The sequence below is a fragment of the Rhinoderma darwinii genome, chromosome 10, assembly GCF_050947455.1.
Source record: "Rhinoderma darwinii isolate aRhiDar2 chromosome 10, aRhiDar2.hap1, whole genome shotgun sequence".
Taxonomy (NCBI): domain Eukaryota; kingdom Metazoa; phylum Chordata; class Amphibia; order Anura; family Rhinodermatidae; genus Rhinoderma; species Rhinoderma darwinii.
In genome coordinates, this window is record NC_134696.1 from 19,650,839 (window position 1) to 19,673,157 (window position 22,319).

At 45.5% G+C, this 22,319-nt stretch overlaps 1 protein-coding gene across 1 annotated transcript in view; it reads left to right on the plus strand.

Moving 5' to 3' along the window:
• Nucleotides 1-21,740, plus strand: part of DNAJC11 (DnaJ heat shock protein family (Hsp40) member C11) — a 98,420-nt gene extending 76,680 nt beyond the window's left edge. Inside the window, exons 7-16 of the mRNA XM_075839431.1 lie at nucleotides 763-836; nucleotides 3,213-3,402; nucleotides 6,968-7,053; nucleotides 9,001-9,117; nucleotides 10,820-10,975; nucleotides 13,961-14,030; nucleotides 15,039-15,096; nucleotides 15,436-15,578; nucleotides 15,720-15,849; nucleotides 21,486-21,740. Of these exons, the coding sequence (XP_075695546.1) occupies nucleotides 763-836; nucleotides 3,213-3,402; nucleotides 6,968-7,053; nucleotides 9,001-9,117; nucleotides 10,820-10,975; nucleotides 13,961-14,030; nucleotides 15,039-15,096; nucleotides 15,436-15,578; nucleotides 15,720-15,849; nucleotides 21,486-21,511 (1,050 nt within the window). The 3' untranslated portion in view covers nucleotides 21,512-21,740. The remainder of the gene's footprint in view (nucleotides 1-762; nucleotides 837-3,212; nucleotides 3,403-6,967; nucleotides 7,054-9,000; nucleotides 9,118-10,819; nucleotides 10,976-13,960; nucleotides 14,031-15,038; nucleotides 15,097-15,435; nucleotides 15,579-15,719; nucleotides 15,850-21,485) is intronic.
• Nucleotides 21,741-22,319: the final 579 nt, after the last annotated feature.

Consider the following 22,319-nt stretch of genomic DNA (forward strand, 5'->3'; position numbering starts at 1 on the left):
GGAGAGACAGGACAGGTAATACGGTCTACCTACATCATATACAAGGTGGCACTTCTATCTGTGCCTACATGATTTACAAGGAGATAGTGGAGTAGTACTATCTGCCTACATCATTTACAGGGTGATAGGGAAGCAGTACCATCAGGGTCATCATTATTTACAGGAAGAGACATGGAGGCAGTACTGTCTGTGCCTACATCATTTACAGCGAGATAGGGAAGCAGTACTCTGTGCCTACGTCATTTACATGGAGACATGGAGGCAGTACCATCTGTGCCTACATTAGTTACAAGGAGATAGTGCTGCTTCCCTATCTCCTTGCAAATGATGTAGGCACGGATAGTGCTGCTTCCCTATCTCCTTGTAAATACTGTAGGCACAGAGTACTGCCTCCATGTCTCTCCCTGTAAATGATGTAGGCAGAGATAGTGCTGCTTCCCTATCTGTGCCTACATCATTTACAGGGAGAGACATGGAGGCAGTACTATCTGTGCCTACATCATTTACAAGGAGATAGGGAAGCAGCACTATCTGTGCCTACATTATTTACAGGGGGAGACATGGAGGCAGTACTATCTGTGCCTACATTATTTACAGGTAGATAGAAAAGATTGGTGCGTACATAATTTTTCAGTAAAAATAATAATGCTACAAGCCGCCAGAGTTCAGGTCTATGCAGAGGGATGGATTCTAATATACTGGGAAACTGCTGAGGTTTCCTGTAATTCTCCCCATTTACTTTCTTTTCTTGTGTGTTTTCAGCTAGAGTTTGGAGCTGGTGACCTTCAGGGACCCCTGTTTGGACTTAAGGTTTTTCGGAATCTTACACCAAAATGGTAAATTATGGGGGGGGGGGTGTTTCTTGACTTAATTAAGTGCCGACATGAGATCAGTTATTGGGGTTCTTTACATAAAAGCTCTTATAGCCGATGTGTTTGGTGTTCATGTACGGTTTATAAGAATTCAGTCCTGCGAGCTGATGGGGCTACAGCTAGTAAAAGGGGAGGAGCTGTGACAACACGAAAAGACGTTGTAAAAAAATATATATATTTGTACTGGTTCCGTTTTTAGATAACTAGTCTATTTTCCTAAAAAGTTGTCACTGCTCCTCCTTATTTAGAGCTTTTTTTTAAACAATGGGTTTTAAAATCTCAGTCACTTAATGAAAAGTTCGACTTTCTAATATACTTTGTTTCCATTCTTAACCATTTTCAAGAGCTCCGCTTACTATCAGTGAATGGGAGCATTGTTCTTTACAGACTAGAGACTGAAAACCAGTACATACGTATTACTTCTCACAGATGATACATCACAGCAGTAGTCTCCAGCCTTTGACACTCAAACAATTGCAAAACTGCAACTCCGTGCATGCCCAAACGGCAAACTATCAGGACAGGAGAGGGGTTTGTGCTGCTGATCTGGTTTAGCTGACAGAGGATTGCTTATACACTTGTAACAAACTCTCAGCTGTGAGTAGTCTCTACTGTCATTCTCTGGATCTCAACACTGACTGTTCCCATTCACTGACTGCAGACAGAGGTCTTGAAAATAAAACACAAAGTAGATTAAAAGTTGCAGAGCTTTTTACTAAACAATGATTGAGCTGGAAAATTGGCCATAGTCCTATCGTTGGGGCCCTGCAGCCTTATGTATTTGGTCCTGACCGTAACATAAACTATTATCTGCATCCCCGGCAACAATTGCGACAGGAGATGCCGCGCCCGATAGGGCACCGAGACAACCATACGACCTTCCAAAACCACTGCCATGATTGCAAATTTTGTTGGTAGGTGCGGCTAGTAGTTCCTGACAGTCCCTTGAGGCTTCCATTAGTCCTAATAGATATAGGAGATAGTTATACGTTATTCCTGCCTGTTGCTGATTAACCATTACAGCGCTGGTAGGATCGGAGATTGTAGTCCCAGTTACGGCCAGCTTCAGGCTTGTTTATAGGTACGAGTCCTGTGGGAATAACGTATCACGCGTCTATCGAATCTTTATTGTCGTTAATCCGTAACACTGATGTGCCAGTAATGGCCCCCTCCCTGCCCCAGGATTCTCATGGGCAGCCGTACTAAACAGCAGCTTTAAAATCCATAATTAGGGTCCTTTGGGCCGGGACGTAAGGTCACACCTTCACCGATGAAATGAGTCGCACTAGATACATTTTTTAGACGGTTTGCATTTTTTGCAAGAAGTAATTTATTTCCCATCCAGAATAAGGAAATGACCCTCATAAACCGTGTCAATGTGAGACTTTATTTAGGTCACTGTTTGTTTAACATCAGCATTATTCCTGCAGTATCTACTTCTGCAGCTGGATATGTAGGACGCCGCTGTCATAAAGATCTTTGTCAGTTGACATGTATTACCACCCTGCGGCCAGTAGAGGGCCTCGCGTCTGCTGAAAAAGTCTGACTTTACTTACGTTTTTTTCTGTATAGACATAGCAGAGCTGAGTTTGCCTTTTGGTATGATCTACTGGGAGAAGAAAAGGAGGGCATCTATGTGATGCTCTGAGGACACAAAGGTGTAATGGGTGCAAAGCAACCACAGAACGACCCCCCCCCCTATCAATCACGAGATGTTGGACTCCTTGAGTCATCCTACAAAAAAGAGGTGGTCTCAGAATAGACATTGGTGACGTTTTGCTATGCTATGATACCAGTGTCTGGTCGGTCGGGTCTGATCACTGTAACCCCATTAATGCATTCTATTGCTCCCTGTTATCAGACATTGCTGGCTGGAGGAGGCTGCCTGTCCTGTTCTTTAATAGAATACTCCCATGATCTGTATTTTATCTCGGGTACTGTATATCTCCAGTTCTGAGAAGCTCAAGATACATTTACGTATATAGGGGAGATTACATTATAACGGTACTGAACTATTATAAGCTGCTGACTTTAGGTGTAGAGTCCGTGGCATTATACGTTTTTCTCTAAGCTGTAGTGGTTTCGTCTGTCAGCATAGATCTGACAGATCCCATGGGACGGCCAGCAGAAATGTGATATGACTACTGTGTAAGACGGCGCTACTCAAGACTGGTAACCTGAGTGGAGTTGGTGACCTCACTGAGGCAGCCATTTTTTACTCTCTGTCTTCAAAGTAACTGCGTCCGTTTTGTAACTATATCTTGTAGACTTTGATGTGTATGCGCAAAATAAAACGTTGCCTCGTATGCAAATTTACTTGTTGCTTTTCCTCTCTTCCAGTTTCTTCACTACAAGTTGCGTTTTGCAGTTTTCCTCCCAGGGGATCAGACCCGGCCTCACGACGATGGTAGCGCGACATCTAGACAAAAACACAATGGGTTACATCCAGTGGCGCTGGGGTATCCAGTCCGCAATGAACACTAGTATTGTACGGGACACAAAGACAGGTCACTTCACTATGGCCTTCCAGGTGAGGAACATATATAAACCGTGCATGCCTGTGGGAGTCAAACCACCCCCCCTGAGCTGACTGGCGCCTTTCCGTACTGAGCTGATTGGCACCTGCCTTCCCAACTGAGCTAACTGGCGAGTTCCCCTGACTGAGCTGACTGGTGCTTTTCTCCCCCCCTGAGCTTGACCAGTGATCTTGACTGGTGCCTGCCCCCCCCTATCTGCCTGGTGCCTGCCCCCCCCTATCTGCCTGGTGCCTGCCCCCCCCTATCTGCCTGGTGCCTGCCCCCCCCCTATCTGCCTGGTGCCTGCCCCCCCGATCTGCCTGGTGCCTGCCCCCCCCCCCCCCCCTGAGCTGACTGGCGCCTTTCCGTACTGAGCTGATTGGCACCTGCCTTCCCAACTGAGCTAACTGGCGAGTTCCCCTGACTGAGCTGACTGGTGCTTTTCTCCCCCCCTGAGCTTGACCAGTGATCTTGACTGGTGCCTGCCCCCCCCCCTATCTGCCTGGTGCCTGCCCCCCCCTATCTGCCTGGTGCCTGCCCCCCCCTATCTGCCTGGTGCCTGCCCCCCCCTATCTGCCTGGTGCCTGCCCCCCCCCTATCTGCCTGGTGCCTGCCCCCCCCCCCGATCTGCCTGGTGCCTGCCCCCCCCCCGATCTGCCTGGTGCCTGCCCCCCCCCCCCCGAGCTGCCTGGTGCCTGCCCCCCCCCCCCCCCGAGCTCCCTGGTGCAAGGCACCAGGCAACTCGGGGGGGGGGGCAGGTACCAGGCAGCTCGGGGGGGGGGCAAGGCACCAGGCAGCTCGGGGGGGGGGGGGCAAGGCACCAGGCAGCTCGGGGGGGGGGGGGGCAAGGCACCAGGCAGCTCGGGGGGGGGGGGCAAGGCACCAGGCAGCTCGGGGGGGGGGGGGCAAGGCACCAGGCAGCTCGGGGGGGGGGGGGCAAGGCACCAGGCAACTCGGGGGGGGGGGGGCAGGTACCAGGCAGCTCGGGGGGGGGGGCAAGGCACCAGGCAGCGGGGGGGGGGGGCAGGTACCAGGCAACTCGTACCTGCCCCCCCCCCCCCCCCCCCCCGAGTTGCCTGGTACCTGCCCCCCCCCCCCCGCTGCCTGGTGCCTTGCCCCCCCCCGAGCTGCCTGGTGCCTTGCCCCCCCCCGAGTTGCCTGGTACCTGCCCCCCCCCCCCCCCCCCCCGAGTTGCCTGGTACCTGTCCCCCCCCCCGAGCTGCCTGGTGCCTTGCCCCCCCCGAGCTGCCTGGTGCCCCCCCCCCCGAGCTGCCTGGTGCCTGCCCCCCCCCCCCCCCGAGCTGCCTGGTGCCTGCCCACCCCCCCCCCTGCTGCCTGGTGCCTGCCCCCCCCCCCCCGAGCTGCCTGGCGCCTGCCCCTCCTGCCTAAGCTCAACTGGCACCTTCCCCGATTGAGCTTCACTGGTGCTTGCCCTTCCCACTCAACTTGCCTGGTGCTTGCCCTTCCCCCTCTGAGCTTGACAGGTCAAAGCCCCTTCCCCCACAACTGGCTGGGCTCTACTTCCCCATCCCCCAGGCTATGCCTCTGTTTGCCCCCCCCCTGCCTGGCATTGGACCTTCCTCACCCTTTCTGAGCAGACCTCCCGGTGGCAGAGAACACCACAGGATTGCAGCTTTAATGTGGCATAAAACGTATTTTGAAGTCCTCATTTCATATAAATAAATGCTTTCATTAAATCATAAGAATTGTCTTCTTCTGTACGGCTCTCTAAGTACGTAAATAAATTTCCTGCGTTAGGATAGCAAGTGCGCCTGCAGACAATAATTTATCACGCGATGCGGCCTGAATTATCCAGTAAGTGATGGGTTCCAGCCTGTCGGGACTGGGTGTCTGCAGAATCCCATATATAATGTACATATACTAAGCAGTAATAGATCGTGTATGAGCAGCGCACACCCCCGTCATCCGTGCTGGGACATGAGGGCTGCGTCTCCGGATCTGTGCCGCACGCCGGAAACGCCTGAGACTTTTATTCCACTTCTCGTCTTTCAGTGCTGGTTCCACTCCACTTAAGTTGAATTGGAGAGACCGGGTATAATTAAAACCCAAATCGCTATAACCATTATATGAATGTTTTATGCCGTTCAATTACACTCTTTAATAAATGTACATTTTACGATTCCTTTTTGGGCTGTTTTGGCTGATGCATAGCTTTTTGCAAAACCCATAAATATAGAAGTGCGCTATTAATGCAGAAGGGGGCTGGGGGTGCTGTGTGCCATTACACCGCTACGTGTATTAGAGCTACAATGTGAGGACGAGCCATGGTCTACTAAGTGCAGTTCACAGCACTGTCCTATCTCACACACTCGCCAGCCCATGACGGCGAGCCGACGCGTTTCGCATTATCAAGGGTCACTGTAAGCGATGCCGTTAAACAGCTCGTCGTCTCGTTTATAAACACCTCCTTAAATGTGGCGCTCCCTGGCATCTGACTAAAGTGATATTTAATCTCATTCCCAGCTGGCTTGCTCATACGGTTAAAATTTCAATTAAAAAAAAAAAAACCCGTGTTGGGACTTTATAGCTGAAGGAAGGTTTTATTTGATTTTTTTTCTTTTCCCTTTTAAACCTCTCGATCCATATAATAAAACACGGCGGTCTGTAGATAACAAAGCAATTAGCAAACTTCGCCCTGAATAGGGAAATCTGATTGGTTTGCAAGCGTTGTTGCCTATGTCAGGTCTTTGGAGATATTTTGTATCAATTGAGAATAAACACACAGAATTAAAGGGCCAGGAATTAAAAAATTTTTGAGACTTCCTGACAGCAATACAATGAAGAACCGCTCACCCCAGTCTGAAATGGCTGCTAACAGAAAGCAAAAGAGTACATTCATCTGCGTAGCAAAAAAAGGAGATAAAATGGTTTTAGGTCTAGTGTTCCTTTTAAAGGGGGCCTTTTGGTAGACGATCCATAGCTGGTGCCATATGTTGTATATGCCAGGGGTGGCAGGCGACTTGCCTTTTGGGAAACAATAATGCCTGCTATTCACGAGGCATGGCAAATATTCAGATGTTTTCTCCACCCGAACACCAGCTCTTTGTTCTCTTTGCTTTACCTCAAAAACCAACAAACTTTTAACCTTTAAAGTGTAACTAAACTTTGAAAAAAAACTTGTAACATGTTAGAAATTTTGATTGGTGTCCGAGCACTTAGACCCGTATCGATCGCTAAAACGGAGCAGCAGAAAAGCTCAGATGAGTGCCGCTTCCTCTGAGTTTTCCACCAGTAACATTTTCATTTAGTCATTGATACCAGGTCATATTTTACGCAGTAAAGCTTCAAGAAAGCAGAATTGAGAGGGGGTGGGAGTATTTTGTGGGTGACCAGGTGACAGAAAATCCACTCCATGAGCGCTAATATGGCCAAGGTGGTTGCTGAAAGACAGCTACTTCCTGTCCAAGAAACCAAAGACAGGATCACAAACAGCTGAGATTACAGTAAGGAATTCAGGAGACAAATTAGTCATATTTTTCCCATCTGCTGTTAACACGAAGGTCATGTGCAGATTTATTGTATCACGTTAATGCTGCGTTGTGTTACTTGTGTTTTCAGCTTGGAATCCCCCATTCCTTTATGATGGTCAGCTACCAACACAAATTTCAAGATGAAGAACAGACACGACTAAAGGGATCTATAAAGTAAGTTGCGTGATATAATATAGATTTAAAGGGGTTGTCTAATGAGGAGATGCCCTGTCCATATGCCCTATTAGGGCGCAGTCACATGCGGCAGATTTTGTTGCAGAAATTTCTCATACTGAAAATCCGTTCTATTCCTCTGAATGAAACTCGCAGAAATCCCCGAACCTGCTGCAGAAACAACCACATTTAGATGATTGGAGCTGAGTTGCGGTCGCAGAAATTTCTGCAACAAAATCTGCATATCGACATCATTGAGGTCTTCCCTGCTCGGGACCCCACTCTTTGAGCCAGAACTGAGAGCCACTCTGGACAGGGGACTTCTGTTCTGGGGTATTCAAGACGCCCCTTGTATTACAAGGACTGACATGGATATGAATGACCGCCAGGTAATGCTAAAATTCCTAGTACTACAAATGGCTGGCTCGCCACAGCTGTTTGCCGGGACCCGGCGGTGATCAGCTGATCGCCCCAGGGGCTGTATTATATGAAGGTTGTTTCTAATGAGACAACCACTTTAAAACACAAGCCATTCAGTACCTGGAGCCCCCATGTTACATATATATGCTGCATCTAGTAATTGAAGGCATAAGGTCCAAGGTGCCTCTTGGCAACTCTGGGGCCCCCATATATCCCTTTATCCCCTTTCCATCAGGCAATGCGGCCAGCAGCAGCAGCTACAGGCTGGGTGGAGAGATGGCCGCAGAATCGTGTGGAGTTACATAAAAAGCCATGCCACCTCTCAAGTTTGCGGCCGTCTCGCCGAGTGGATTGGGCTAACGGACGTTAATGGCATATCCTGTCTGAGATGGGAATACCCCTGTTAAAGGATTTTTCCACTTTGAAGAACCGCTTTTAACTAAGCAGGTTCCCCATGGTTATAGCTAATTGCAGGGAAACACACGGCCACCCCCACCGCTGCCGTCAGCTGTTATCTCCGGGAAAGCCACTTGGCGCCAGGTAAAATCTATGACTGTCCATCCAATGCAAGTGACTCCCTGGAGGGAGATCTGTACTTTGCATGGAATCTCTGCTCTGGTTAATGGGCGGCAGTCCCATTAAGGACCCCCCTCTATTGACTTCATATGTCTCAATAGTCTATATGGAGAGGGCTTGTCCTCCTTATCCCTGGACTGTTCACACTATTACTCTACCATATTGATATGTTTGCAGTTATGGCGTTTTCCATATAAAACCTATTTAAGCCTCGTCCGTTGCGTCTTACATTCTGGCTCTTTGATGGCTATTGAGACGTATGAGGTTGCGGCTGTGGTTATTGTAGAAGCCTGGTAGCCGTGACGTCCGGAGATTAGTCCTCGCTATCAACGCGCTCATTTCATCACCCGGTGTCAAAGCTGTAAAAATGAGAATAGCGGCGGCGGCGTTCTTCTTCTCTTCCGTGCTGTATCTATTCTAGCCCTGCGTATCGGTCGATGCGCTGACAGTGAATTATGAGCCTATTGCAATCCAATTAGGATTAACCCTGTGGTGCTCCGCTAATAACATTGTGATTATTTTTCTCTCTACCAATTGATTCATGTGTTGTTTAATCCCTTCAATGTCAGTGGCGTGAGGAGCGAAGTCAAGAGCTTGCTACTCCAGGGACTGAACTTATTGATTCCTCAGACTCCTAACGGGTTCCGAGGGAGTGGGCGCATTTACTGCGGATCGCTTATACCGCAAGGCAAAACCGGTTAATTGATGGAGTTTTTTGTTTCTCAGACGATGTCTCTATTAGTAACGCTTCTCTGCTCCCCCCTAGAGCAGCCCATTGCGCACCCCTAACTGTTAGGAAACTACAACTGGCCACGTCTGAGCATGCTGGGAGCTGTAGTCTGTTGCAGACCACTGCCCTAGAGAGTTCTGCTCTGCAGAGTCCTGGCTGATACAGGGTATAAGGTGATGCAAGTGACCGTCTAAGCAGTAACCGTGTCTCCTGTGTTTCAGGGCAGGCTTCTTTGGGACGTTGGTGGAGTACGGCGCAGAGAGGAAGATCTCTAGACACAGCGTATTAGGCGCCACAGTGAGCGTCGGCGTGCCACAAGGAGTATCGTTAAAAGTCAAGTGAGTTTTTCTGTTTTCGTTCACATTGTGGGAACTTTTCCAACCCAGTTTAACCTCTTAAGTAAAAAATGATACAGCTCCGTTTATTGGCGTCTTGTGGATTGGCTGTAGCATGAGTGCACTGCTTTACATATCGTTATTACATGCATAGGGGGAATTAATAATCGTATTATGGGGTCTGCTTGCAATTTTCTTATTATTTTAGGAAAAAAATACACTAATCTAGGATGCAAAGGCTAAAATTTGTAAATATGCATCCGTTTTGTGTCACCCCCTCCCCCCCCCCCCCTCATCATCCTCCATCCAGTACTAGTGCAATAGGAAGAGGTGAGGTTTACACACTATCCTGGCTGAGAGGGAGCTTGCTGCAGCAGAAACCTCCCCACATGCTGTCTGCACTGGAGACTAGGTGAACTGAGCCTAATTCTGTAAGCTAGGCTTTGTCTTCCCAGCCAATGCCCGTACTCCGATAGAGGAAACTAGGGGAGCAATAGAATCACATGTGGTTGTATATGAGGTTATAGGCCCCCTTTTTTTAAATAACAAGAATAAAGGACTTTACGGGGGAGTTCTTCGGCGATATAATCACGGCGGGCGATAGCGAGCAAGGCTGACAGCCGCGGACAGCTGCCCGCATCTGCGGGCCGTGCTCCCATATAAACTATGGCAGCGCGGTCCGTGAAAAGCAAAAGATAGGGAATATCCTCTTTTGCGGCGGCTTTCTACGGCTCGGACACCTTCCCGTAACTAAACGGGAAAGTGTCCATGGATAATAGAAGTGAATGGGTCCATCGTCGTGTGTATGAGGCCTAAGTGTGTATTATGAGGTTCTGCAGCAGCTAGAGAGTGTATTATAATCTGCAGCAGCTGAGGTGTGTGAGGTTCTGCAGCAGCTAGAGAGCGTATGATCTGTCGCAGTTGGAACACAGAATTGTATAAGACACAGTGCAGCTGCTGAAGAACCCCTTTTTAGAGAGAGAATGAACACTACATGTCCGTCAGTGGTTGGCACAAGAGAAGGAAATTCGACAGAGAAAGATAAGAGGTGTCTATGTGGTGCCGCTTATCTCTAGAATTGTCAGGTTCAAACACCAGAATGTGATTTTTATACAACTATTATTTAGAGAAAATCTCCATTGACCTGTATGACACAGATTTAATATACTTGGCTGTATAACTGATGCTCTGACGTCACGGGATTGTAGTTCTGCAGCCTTTGTTTCTTGCCTATTGAAGACGTTCGTCATTTTGCCATAAACAAGTGATTTCCGTCATCTAGAATGTATTCTATCTTCCACCACAAGGGGCACACTGCTACTTTGTAACAAGCTGTATTATATTGAATTGTAAGGAGCTTTAGCTTGCAGAATTAACCTCCTTAATTATAATAATTTGTGGCGCAAACAATATGACATCATCTCGGACACTTTCCTTTTAAGAAATAACCGCATTTGTTCGAGTATTTTTATTATTGATGAATTCATTTTGTAGGCCGGCCAGTTGCTTCAGATAGATGGTGGAGGCGTTCAGGCTGACCAGCAGCTGCTTATTACAGGGATGGGGATAATAGATGTGTCGAGTTTTGCTCCGGAGGTCAGACGAGATTCAGCATTCGTTGCAAAGTATAAATTACGGCTTGTTTGGTGGCGCAGAGCCCCGCAGACGGTTTCTATTAATCTGTTCCCGCTCTTCTTTATTCCAGGTTGAATAGAGCCAGTCAGACATATTTCTTCCCCATTCACCTGACAGATCAGCTTCTACCGAGCGCCGTGTTTTACGCCACTGTGGGGCCCCTTATTATCTATGTAGCGATGCATCGGCTTATTATTAAACCTTACCTCAAGGCACAGAAAGAGAAGTAAGTACCTCACCGCGGCTCGTCCTATAACTCACACAGACAACTCCTCCATGGGCAGGAAAGACGAGGTTTGCATTAATACGGAGCTTCTTTTTCTATAGCTAAACTGACCAACTAAGTTTCTGGAATGTTTCGTTAGAACTTCTCCCCCCTATAATCATGACATTTCTTACCCTTGACACGTCCTATTCTGTTTTAAGTTGGAAACTTTTCCTAGTTCTATCTGCTTTTGCGAAAGCTGGGTGACCGCTAGTATGGCTGCTGCTAAGAGGGTTTTCCCACCATAACTCAAAATAGAATATAAATCTAAAATAATTAAAATATAATCTACATATACAATTATTTTTTGAGGCAATTGTACACTAAATATTTATACCTGAATGCAGTCAGTCATTATGTATGTATAACAATATCGGTGGGGTCAAATGGTAAATAGATTGAATTACTTATCCTGTACTGATCCTGAGTTATGGAATGTATTATATTCCAGAGCTGCACTCACTATTCTGCTGGTGGAGTCACTGTGTACATACATTACATTACTTATCCTGTACTGATCCTGAGTTACATCCTGTATTATACTCCAGAGCAGCACTCACTATTCTGCTGGTGGATTCACTGTGTACATACATTACATTACTTATCCTGTACTGATCCTGAGTTACATCCTGTATTATATTCCAGAGCTGCACTCACTATTCTGCTGGTGGAGTCACTGTGTACATACATTACATTACTTATCCTGTACTGATCCTGAGTTACATCCTGTATTATATTCCAGAGCTGCACTCACTATTCTGCTGGTGGAGTCACTGTGTACATACATTACATTACTTATCCTGTACTGATCCTGAGTTACATCCTGTATTATACTCCAGAGCTGCACTCACTATTCTGCTGGTGGAGTCACTGTGTACATACATTACATTACTTATCCTGTACTGATCCTGAGTTACATCCTGTATTATACTCCAGAGCAGCACTCACTATTCTGCTGGTGGAGTCACTGTGTACATACATTACATTACTTATCCTGTACTGATCCTGAGTTACATCCTGTATTATACTCCAGAGCTGCACTCACTATTCTGCTGGTGGAGTCGCTGTGTACATACATTACTTATCTTGTACTGATCCTGAGTTACATCCTGTATTATACTCCAGAGCTGCACTCACTATTCTGCTGGTGGAGTCACTGTGTACATACATTACATTACTTATCCTGTACTGATCCTCAGTTACAGCCTATATTATACTCCAGAGCTGCACTCACTATTCTCCTGGTGGAGACACTGTGTACATACATTATATTACTTATCCTGTACTGATCCTGAGTTACATCCTGTATTCTACTCCAGAGCTGCACTCACTATTCTGCTGGTGGAGTCACTGTGTACACACATGACATTACTTATCCTGTACTGATCCTGAGTTCTATCCTGTATTATACTCCAGAGCTGCACTCACTATTCTGCTGGTGGAGTCACTGTGTACATACATTACATTACTTATCCTGTACTGATCCTGAGTTATATCCTGTATTATACTCCAGAGCTGCACTCACTATTCTGCTGGTGGAGTCACTGTGTACATACATTACATTACTTATCCTGTACTGATCCTGAGTTACAGACTGTATTATATTCCAGAGCTGCACTCACTATTCTGTTGGTGGAGTCACTGTTGTCGCTGCAGAATTGACTTATAGATAGAGTTTGTTTAGGAATTCATGTGCATTTTTCTGAGTTCCAAATCCATTGATACTCTCTTTCTTTGGAGGTTTAGAGAGTGGCCGGCCAGAGAGACAATGACGCACAGGGTTGGTGTTCAAACCGTCTCTACCCTAGGGGGCGGATCCATCTTTATTTATAGGAAAATGAGAGTAGGCGGTACCTTAAATTTGCAAACATAAACATTCTACATATGGTAATATACAGAATCCCAATCTCCTCTTTAGTGTATATATATATATATATATATATATATATATATAATCTTTAGCCATAAGAAATACAATGTACTGATTCTGAGTTACAACCTGTATAATACTCCAAAACTGCATTCACACTAATGCAGCCTCCAGAGCTAAAATCTTCCAGTATTCTTTGCTTGTTCAGGGTCTGTACAGTGCTTGCTCTGGTGATCTGCATTCTGGGAAGTGTCTTTATACCAGGCATTGTACAGTAATGGGATGTAAGAAAAAGCAAACTGCCCCTGTAGGAAATTCCATTGCTGTAAGGAGTGTGTCAGACAACATGCTTGCAGACCGTTTCCATTAATAAACCGCAGAATTGTAAATGCAGCTCTGGAGTATAAAACAGACTTCAGCTCTGGATCAAGATAAATAATGTAATAAGTCCTTTTTTACTATGTGACACTTATGTACATAGATTATGTCCATATATAAACTGCAAATCGTGTTTAGAGGGGACATTCACTTTGAAGTGGGCCCCAAACTGGAGCTTCACTATAAATCTAAATCTGCAGAGTTGAAACACCTGTCGTTGCACTGGGTAGGATGTCGGCGTTTTTTATGCAGTCCTGTTCCAGATATCATTTTGTCAGTGAAGGTTTTTACATTAAAGAGGGGGGGGGTTCCGAGCACTGAGACCTCCACTGATCGCTGAAACTAAGCTGCAGGAGCCTTCGGGTGAGCAACGTGCTTCTTCGTTTCTGCTGGGCTTTCCTCAGAGCGGTGTATGGGCTCAATAGATACGTTTATGAGGAAAACCGATCAGGAACGAAGCGGCACAGCGCTACTTCTGCTTTGTTTTAGCGATCAGTTGGGGTCTCAGTGCTCGGATCCCCACCGATCAAAACTTCTAACATGTCACTATGACGTGTGTAAAGTTTTTTGAAAGTTTAGTTACTTTTTAAAGCAATAGACAGCCGTCCCCTCGCCCGGGCACTCCTCCTGTGATCTGAGCCATCTAGCGGCACCACCTCTTGCTAAGCAAATTTTGCCTTTTTTATTATAATTGACAGAGAGTTGGAGAAGCAGAGGGAAAACTCGGCGTCTGACGTCTTACAGAAGAAGCAAGAAGCCGAGGCTGCAGTGAGTATCGTCCTTCATTCTCATACTATAATGTAGATCCAGGAGGTGCTTTCTAGATGATCTAGATCCATGCACCAGAATGCGTTATGCGTATGCTGCTGTGCACCGCAGGCGCTACTTTTCCCGTTGTATGAAACTCCACATCACAGGGAACATAATTTCGTAATACAGAAAAAATGCTTGTATATGTATCCACGGAGATCAGACACACCGCCTTTTCTTTTCCTCCTCCTCACAATCCTGTGCCTGACTGTAAGACAACTGGCTGCAGTAGGAGCCTCCCGCAATTGCTCTGTCTACAATAGGAGACAAAGAAACAGTTTTTCGGTGCGGTTTTTACGTTTTGATGCGTTCTTTAGCACGTTCTCATGCTGCGGGTTTTAGCGCGATTTTCCACAGCGCTAGGCAGATACAATTCGCAAGCAGAAACGCAAGATAAATTGGCATGCTGCGGATTTTGCAGGTCGATTTCCGTCCCGGAAAATACTGCAGCGTGTACATGAGATTTCCTGGACTCTCATTGACTGTGCTGGTACTGTATTACACTGTGGATTTGCCGCACGCAAATAGGCGCGGCAAAACCACACGTAATACTTATCGTATTCTTTCAGCCTAAAGGATTTCTCTGCTTTTGACAATCCCTACTTGTTAAAAGGGTCCCTTGACAATAAGCAGAACAAAAGGTGTCCCCCTGCTGAGACCCCCAGCGATCAGCTCCATTCTGTGGGGAAACTTGTCAGTAAGTGATTCATTTCCCTGCAGCGCCACCACAGGGGCAAATTAAGCATTACATCGTGTCCATTCATATAGATGTGTTGTCTATGTAATTCGGGACAGGACGGGTCCTTCAGATCGAGAGACGTTTTGGAACCACTCTACACGCTGCCCAAGAGATAAAGATCCGGAACAGGGGACCCCCCCTCTATTAACTCATAGTCCCCTAATAGAGTGTAGGAAAATTGATTTTCTAAACCAGACAATCCCTTTAATGTGTCTTCTGATTTGTAGGTGCGTTTAATGCAGGAGTCTGTACGGAGAATCATAGAAGCTGAGGAGTCTAGAATGGGTAAGAAAAATAAAAATAGTTTTTAAGATCCCTAGGACCCATCTGTACCTTTCTGGTCATGAACACATTTAAAAGAAATATAGAAGCTAGTCTGAAATAAGACCAGAGCTCTACTGACAATTACCTTCTTAGAACTCTTTGTGCTGTTCCTCTGTTATTCCTCCTGGAAATGTATTAATCGACAACTGGGTGTTACCACTTTCCTTGTCAATAGTGTGTCCCTACATAATCTGACACTGTGAGCACTGATTGGACATTGTCAGACTGTGTGTAGGGACATGACACGCCCTCTTAAAATATCTCCACCCAATTACATTTTTGTCTATTTTTTTATTTTAGGTTTAATAATATTAAATGCCTGGTATGGGAAGTTTGTCACTGATAACAGCCGGAAAAACGAGAAAGTGAAAGTCATTGACGTGACGGTACCCCTTCAGTGTTTGGTCAAAGACTCTAAGTTAATCCTCACAGAAGCTTCTAAGGTAAATACAATAATGAACAGGGTCCGCGTTGTGTGTACGTTTTATTTCCAGGATGAATATTTCCCCCTAGAGGACAAATAAATGAGAAGTTGCTGTCCCTGCATTCTGGCCTCTAACACGGTTTCCCTTCTTTCTCCGTAGGCCGGACTGCCTGGGTTCTATGACCCGTGTATCGGGGAAGATAAAAGCCTAAAGATCCTCTACCAGTTCAGAGGGGTTATGCACCAAGTCATGTCAGGAGACAATGAGTCACTTAGGATACCAAAGCAGTGTGAGTTTATATTTAAGAAAGTCCAGCCTCATTAGACAAAACCTTCCATATGAACACAAAGTATTGATGGAGGAGGTGCGCTGCCGTCCCGCTCCTCGCGGAATATAATAGAAGTATTACAGTGACAAAAGCTCCCAGGTAGCGCCCAGATAAATAGTGGCAAACAGCACCCAGACAATGTCACACTACCCCAGATATATAGTGCCATAAAGCACCCAGACAATGTCACACTACCCCAGATATATAGTGGCAAACAGCACCCAGACAATGTCACACTACCCCAGATATATAGTGCCATAACGTACCCAGACAATGTCACACTACCCCAGATATATAGTGCCATAAAGCACCCAGACAATGTCACACTACCCCCAGATATATAGTGCCATAACGTACCCAGACAATGTCACACTACCCCAGATATATAGTGCCATAAAGTACCCAGACAATGTCACACTACCCCAGATATATAGTGCCATAAAGCACCCAGACAATGTCACACTACCCCAGATATATAGTGCCATAAAGTACCCAGACAATGTCACACTACCCCAGATATATAGTGCCATAAAGTACCCAGACAATGTCACACTACCCCAGATATATAGTGCCATAAAGCACCCAGACAATGTCACACTACCCCAGATATATAGTGCCATAAAGTACCCAGACAATGTCACACTACCCCAGATATATAGTGCCATAAAGTACCCAGACAATGTCACACTACCCCCAGATATATAGTGCCATAAAGTACCCAGACAATGTCACACTACCCCAGATATATAGTGGCAAACAGCACCCAGACAATGTCACACTACCCCAGATATATAGTGCCATAACGTACCCAGACAATGTCACACTACCCCAGATATATAGTGCCATAAAGCACCCAGACAATGTCACACTACCCCCAGATATATAGTGCCATAACGTACCCAGACAATGTCACACTACCCCAGATATATAGTGCCATAAAGTACCCAGACAATGTCACACTACCCCAGATATATAGTGCCATAAAGCACCCAGACAATGTCACACTACCCCAGATATATAGTGCCATAAAGTACCCAGACAATGTCACACTACCCCAGATATATAGTGCCATAAAGCACCCAGACAATGTCACACTACCCCAGATATATAGTGCCATAAAGTACCCAGACAATGTCACACTACCCCAGATATATAGTGCCATAAAGCACCCAGACAATGTCACACTACCCCAGATATATAGTGCCATAAAGTACCCAGACAATGTCACACTACCCCAGATATGTAGTGCCATAAAGTACCCAGACAATGTCACGCTACCCCAGATATATAGTGGCAAACAGCACCCAGACAATGTCACACTACCCCCAGATATATAGTGCCATAAAGTACCCAGACAATGTCACACTACCCCAGATATATAGTGCCATAAAGCACCCAGACAATGTCACACTACCCCAGATATATAGTGCCATAAAGCACCCAGACAATGTCACACTACCCCAGATATATAGTGCCATAAAGTACCCAGACAATGTCACACTACCCCAGATATATAGTGCCATAAAGCACCCAGACAATGTCACACTACCCCAGATATATAGTGCCATAAAGTACCCAGACAATGTCACACTACCCCAGATATATAGTTCCATAACGTACCCAGACAATGTCACACTACCCCAGATATATAGTGCCATAAAGCACCCAGACAATGTCACACTACCCCAGATATATAGTGGCATAAAGTACCCAGACAATGTCACACTACCCCAGATATATAGTGCCATAAAGTGCCCAGACAATGTCACACTACCCCAGATATATAGTGCCATAAAGTACCCAGACAATGTCACACTACCCCAGATATATAGTGCCATAAAGTACCCAGACAATGTCACACTACCCCAGATATATAGTGCCATAAACTACCCAGACAATGTCACACTACCCCAGATATATAGTGCCATAAAGTACCCAGACAATGTCACACTACCCCAGATATATAGTGCCATAACGTACCCAGACAATGTCACACTACCCCAGATATATAGTGCCATAAACTACCCAGACAATGTCACACTACCCCAGATATATAGTGCCATAAAGTACCCAGACAATGTCACACTACCCCAGATATATAGTGCCATAAAGTACCCAGACAATGTCACACTACCCCCAGATATATAGTGCCATAAAGTACCCAGACAATGTCACACTACCCCAGATATATAGTGCCATAAAGTACCCAGACAATGTCACACTACCCCAGATATATAGTGCCATAAAGTACCCAGACAATGTCACACTACCCCCAGATATATAGTGCCATAAAGTACCCAGACAATGTCACACTACCCCAGATATATAGTGCCATAAAGTACCCAGACAATGTCACACTACCCCAGATATATAGTGCCATAAAGTGCCCAGACAATGTCACACTACCCCAGATATATAGTGCCATAAAGCACCCAGACAATGTCCCACTACCCCAAATATATAGTGCCATAAAGCACCCAGACAATGTCACACTACCCCAGATATATAGTGCCATAAAGCACCCAGACAATGTCACACTACCCCAGATATATAGTGCCATAACGTACCCAGACAATGTCACACTACCCCAGATATATAGTGCCATAAAGTGCCCAGACAATGTCACACTACCCCAGATATATAGTGGCAAACAGCACCCAGACAATGTCACACTACCCCAGATATATAGTGCCATAAAGTACCCAGACAATGTCACACTACCCCAGATATATAGTGCCATAAAGCACCCAGACAATGTCCCACTACCCCAAATATATAGTGCCATAAACTACCCAGACAATGTCACACTACCCCAGATATATAGTGCCATAAACTACCCAGACAATGTCACACTACCCCAGATATATAGTGCCATAAAGCACCCAGACAATGTCACACTACCCCACATATATAGTGCCATAAAGCACCCAGACAATGTAACACTACCCCAAATATATAGTGCCATAAAGTGCCCAGACAATGTCACACTACCCCAGATATATAGTGCCATAAAGTGCCCAGACAATGTCACACTACCCCAGATATATAGTGCCATAAAGTGCCCAGACAATGTCACACTACCCCAAATATATAGTGCCATAAACTACCCAGACAATGTCACACTACCCCAGATATATAGTGCCATAAACTACCCAGACAATGTCACACTACCCCAGATATATAGTGCCATAAAGCACCCAGAGAATGTCACACTACCCCAGATATATAGTGCCATAAAGTACCCAGACAATGTCACACTACCCCAGATATATAGTGCCATAAAGTGCCCAGACAATGTCACACTACCCCAGATATATAGTGCCATAAAGTGCCCAGACAATGTCACACTACCCCAGATATATAGTGCCATAAAGCACCCAGACAATGTCACACTACCCCAGATATATAGTGCCATAACGTACCCAGACAATGTCACACTACCCCAGATATATAGTGCCATAAATCACCCAGACAATGTCACACTACCCCAGATATGTAGTGCCATAAAGTACCCAGACAATGTCACACTACCCCAGATATATAGTGCCATAAAGCACCCAGACAATGTCACACTACCCCAGATATATAGTGCCATAAAGTACCCAGACAATGTCACACTACCCCAGATATATAGTGCCATAAAGTGCCCAGACAATGTCACACTACCCCAGATATATAGTGCCATAAAGTACCCAGACAATGTCACACTACCCCAGATATATAGTGCCATAAAGTGCCCAGACAATGTCACACTACCCCAGATATATAGTGCCATAAAGTACCCAGACAATGTCACACTACCCCAGATATATAGTGCCATAAAGTACCCAGACAATGTCACACTACCCCAGATATATAGTGCCATAAACTACCCAGACAATGTCACACTACCCCAGATATATAGTGCCATAAAGTACCCAGACAATGTCACACTACCCCAGATATGTAGTGCCATAAAGTACCCAGACAATGTCACACTACCCCAGATATATAGTGCCATAAAGTACCCAGACAATGTCACACTACCCCAGATATATAGTGCCATAAACTACCCAGACAATGTCACACTACCCCAGATATATAGTGCCATAAAGTACCCAGACAATGTCACACTACCCCAGATATATAGTGCCATAAAGTACCCAGACAATGTCACGCTACCCCAGATAAATAGTGCCATAAAGCACCCAGACAATGTCACGCTACCCCAGATATATAGTGCCATAAAGTACCCAGACAATGTCACACTACCCCAGATATATAGTGCCATAAAGTGCCCAGACAATGTCACACTACCCCAGATATATAGTGCCATAAAGCACCCAGACAATGTCACACTACCCCAGATATATAGTGCCATAAATCACCCAGACAATGTCACACTACCCCAGATATGTAGTGCCATAAAGTACCCAGACAATGTCACACTACCCCAGATATATAGTGCCATAAAGCACCCAGACAATGTCACACTACCCCAGATATATAGTGCCATAAAGTACCCAGACAATGTCACACTACCCCAGATATATAGTGCCATAAAGTGCCCAGACAATGTCACACTACCCCAGATATATAGTGCCATAAAGTACCCAGACAATGTCACACTACCCCAGATATATAGTGCCATAAAGCACCCAGACAATGTCACACTACCCCAGATATATAGTGCCATAAAGTACCCAGACAATGTCACACTACCCCAGATATATAGTGCCATAAAGCACCCAGACAATGTCACACTACCCCAGATATATAGTGGCATAAAGTGCCCAGACAATGTCACACTACCCCAGATATATAGTGGCATAAAGTACCCAGACAATGTCACACTACCCCAGATAAATAGTGCCATAAAGCACCCAGACAATGTCACACTACCCCAGATATATAGTGCCATAAAGTACCCAGACAATGTCACACTACCCCAGATAAATAGTGCCATAAAGCACCCAGACAATGTCACACTACCCCAGATATATAGTGCCATAAAGTACCCAGACAATGTCACGCTACCCCCAGATAAATAGTGCCATGAAGAACCCAGAAAAGCTACACTGTCCCGAGATATGTAATGTCTTCTAAGCACTATATAGCACTATTTAACTTCCAAATTAATGGTGCCATATTGTGCCCAGAAAACTAGTACACATTACACTCCAATGACTCCATACAGTGCCCATACGAATGGTACCGTTTTACTATGTGCCATATAGTGCCCATAGCTTACCTGTTCTTGCTGTTCAGATGCGCCAACCTTTGGCTTGCACGGTCTGCATACACAGGTCTGGTATTAACAGCAGCTTGTGGCAGGAAACGTAGACCCACCGAGACGAGTGGTGGGTGACAGGAAAGGGAACGTAACGCACCCCCTGGCCCTTATAGACACATTTAAAGGTACCAATATTGCCACCCGCCCCCTTTTCCCAATTTAACAGGATGTCCTGAATTTTCTTCTAACATTTCACATCCACATGAAACCACATCCTGCATGGAAAGCTGACGGAGCGCGGCAATGTCCTCCCCCCGCGCTGCCTGTGATATCGGCTCTTAGTGTGATTTTATGATCGGCCTCCTATTTCTCTCCATTCTTTCAGCTCACAAGATCGATGCGGACAACTAGACCATTCCAGGAGCAGAACTTTGATATTCAGAGCTCGTATATCCCAGACCTGGAACCGCTTCCCTGGATTATCCTCACATCAATCCGACAAGCTGAATTTTTTTTTTTTTTTTTTTTGTTTTTTTGTTTTTTTTACTATATCCTATTATTAAAAAAGACAAAAAAAACTTGTTAAAAATAATATATAATAATGAGCATATGCAGATAAAATGACACTTGTTTTACCAGAGCCATATTCTCTTTAGTAAGGATCAACTGGTTTTACCCTTTCTTGTAACAGTCCTAACATTTGCTCTGCCACCTGTGCATCTTTAGCTGCCGTGGCACTACGACTCTCATCATGTACTGATATTGTAGTACTTCAACAGCTAAAAAGCCACACATTGCATACCACTGGTGTAGGTTACATGTGGAGAAGCCATTATGTCGCTGTAACCCGGCTTTTTTTCTTGTCCGTTACATGATGTCTGTATCCGCATATTCCTTGGCTTTTAAAGGAGCCGCTTATAATAGTCCAGCAGTGTTATAATCGGTCACACCTACGGATGTAAATGTATCTGGAGTCTCCCAGCACCGGAGATATGTGACCTACAGTAGCGATCATGGGGGGAGACGGTTTTGTGGACTTCCTTTGTCATCCCAGCACTATAGTCATTTTCTCCTCTGCCTGAAATGGCTGATAAAAGGGAACAATAGATTGTATTCAACTTCAGGTTTAGTGTCCCAAGTGCATCTGGATTCAGCCAGTTGCGACACTACATATGAAAATATATTAAACTCAACTGGACATGACCATCCTTAGGAATTT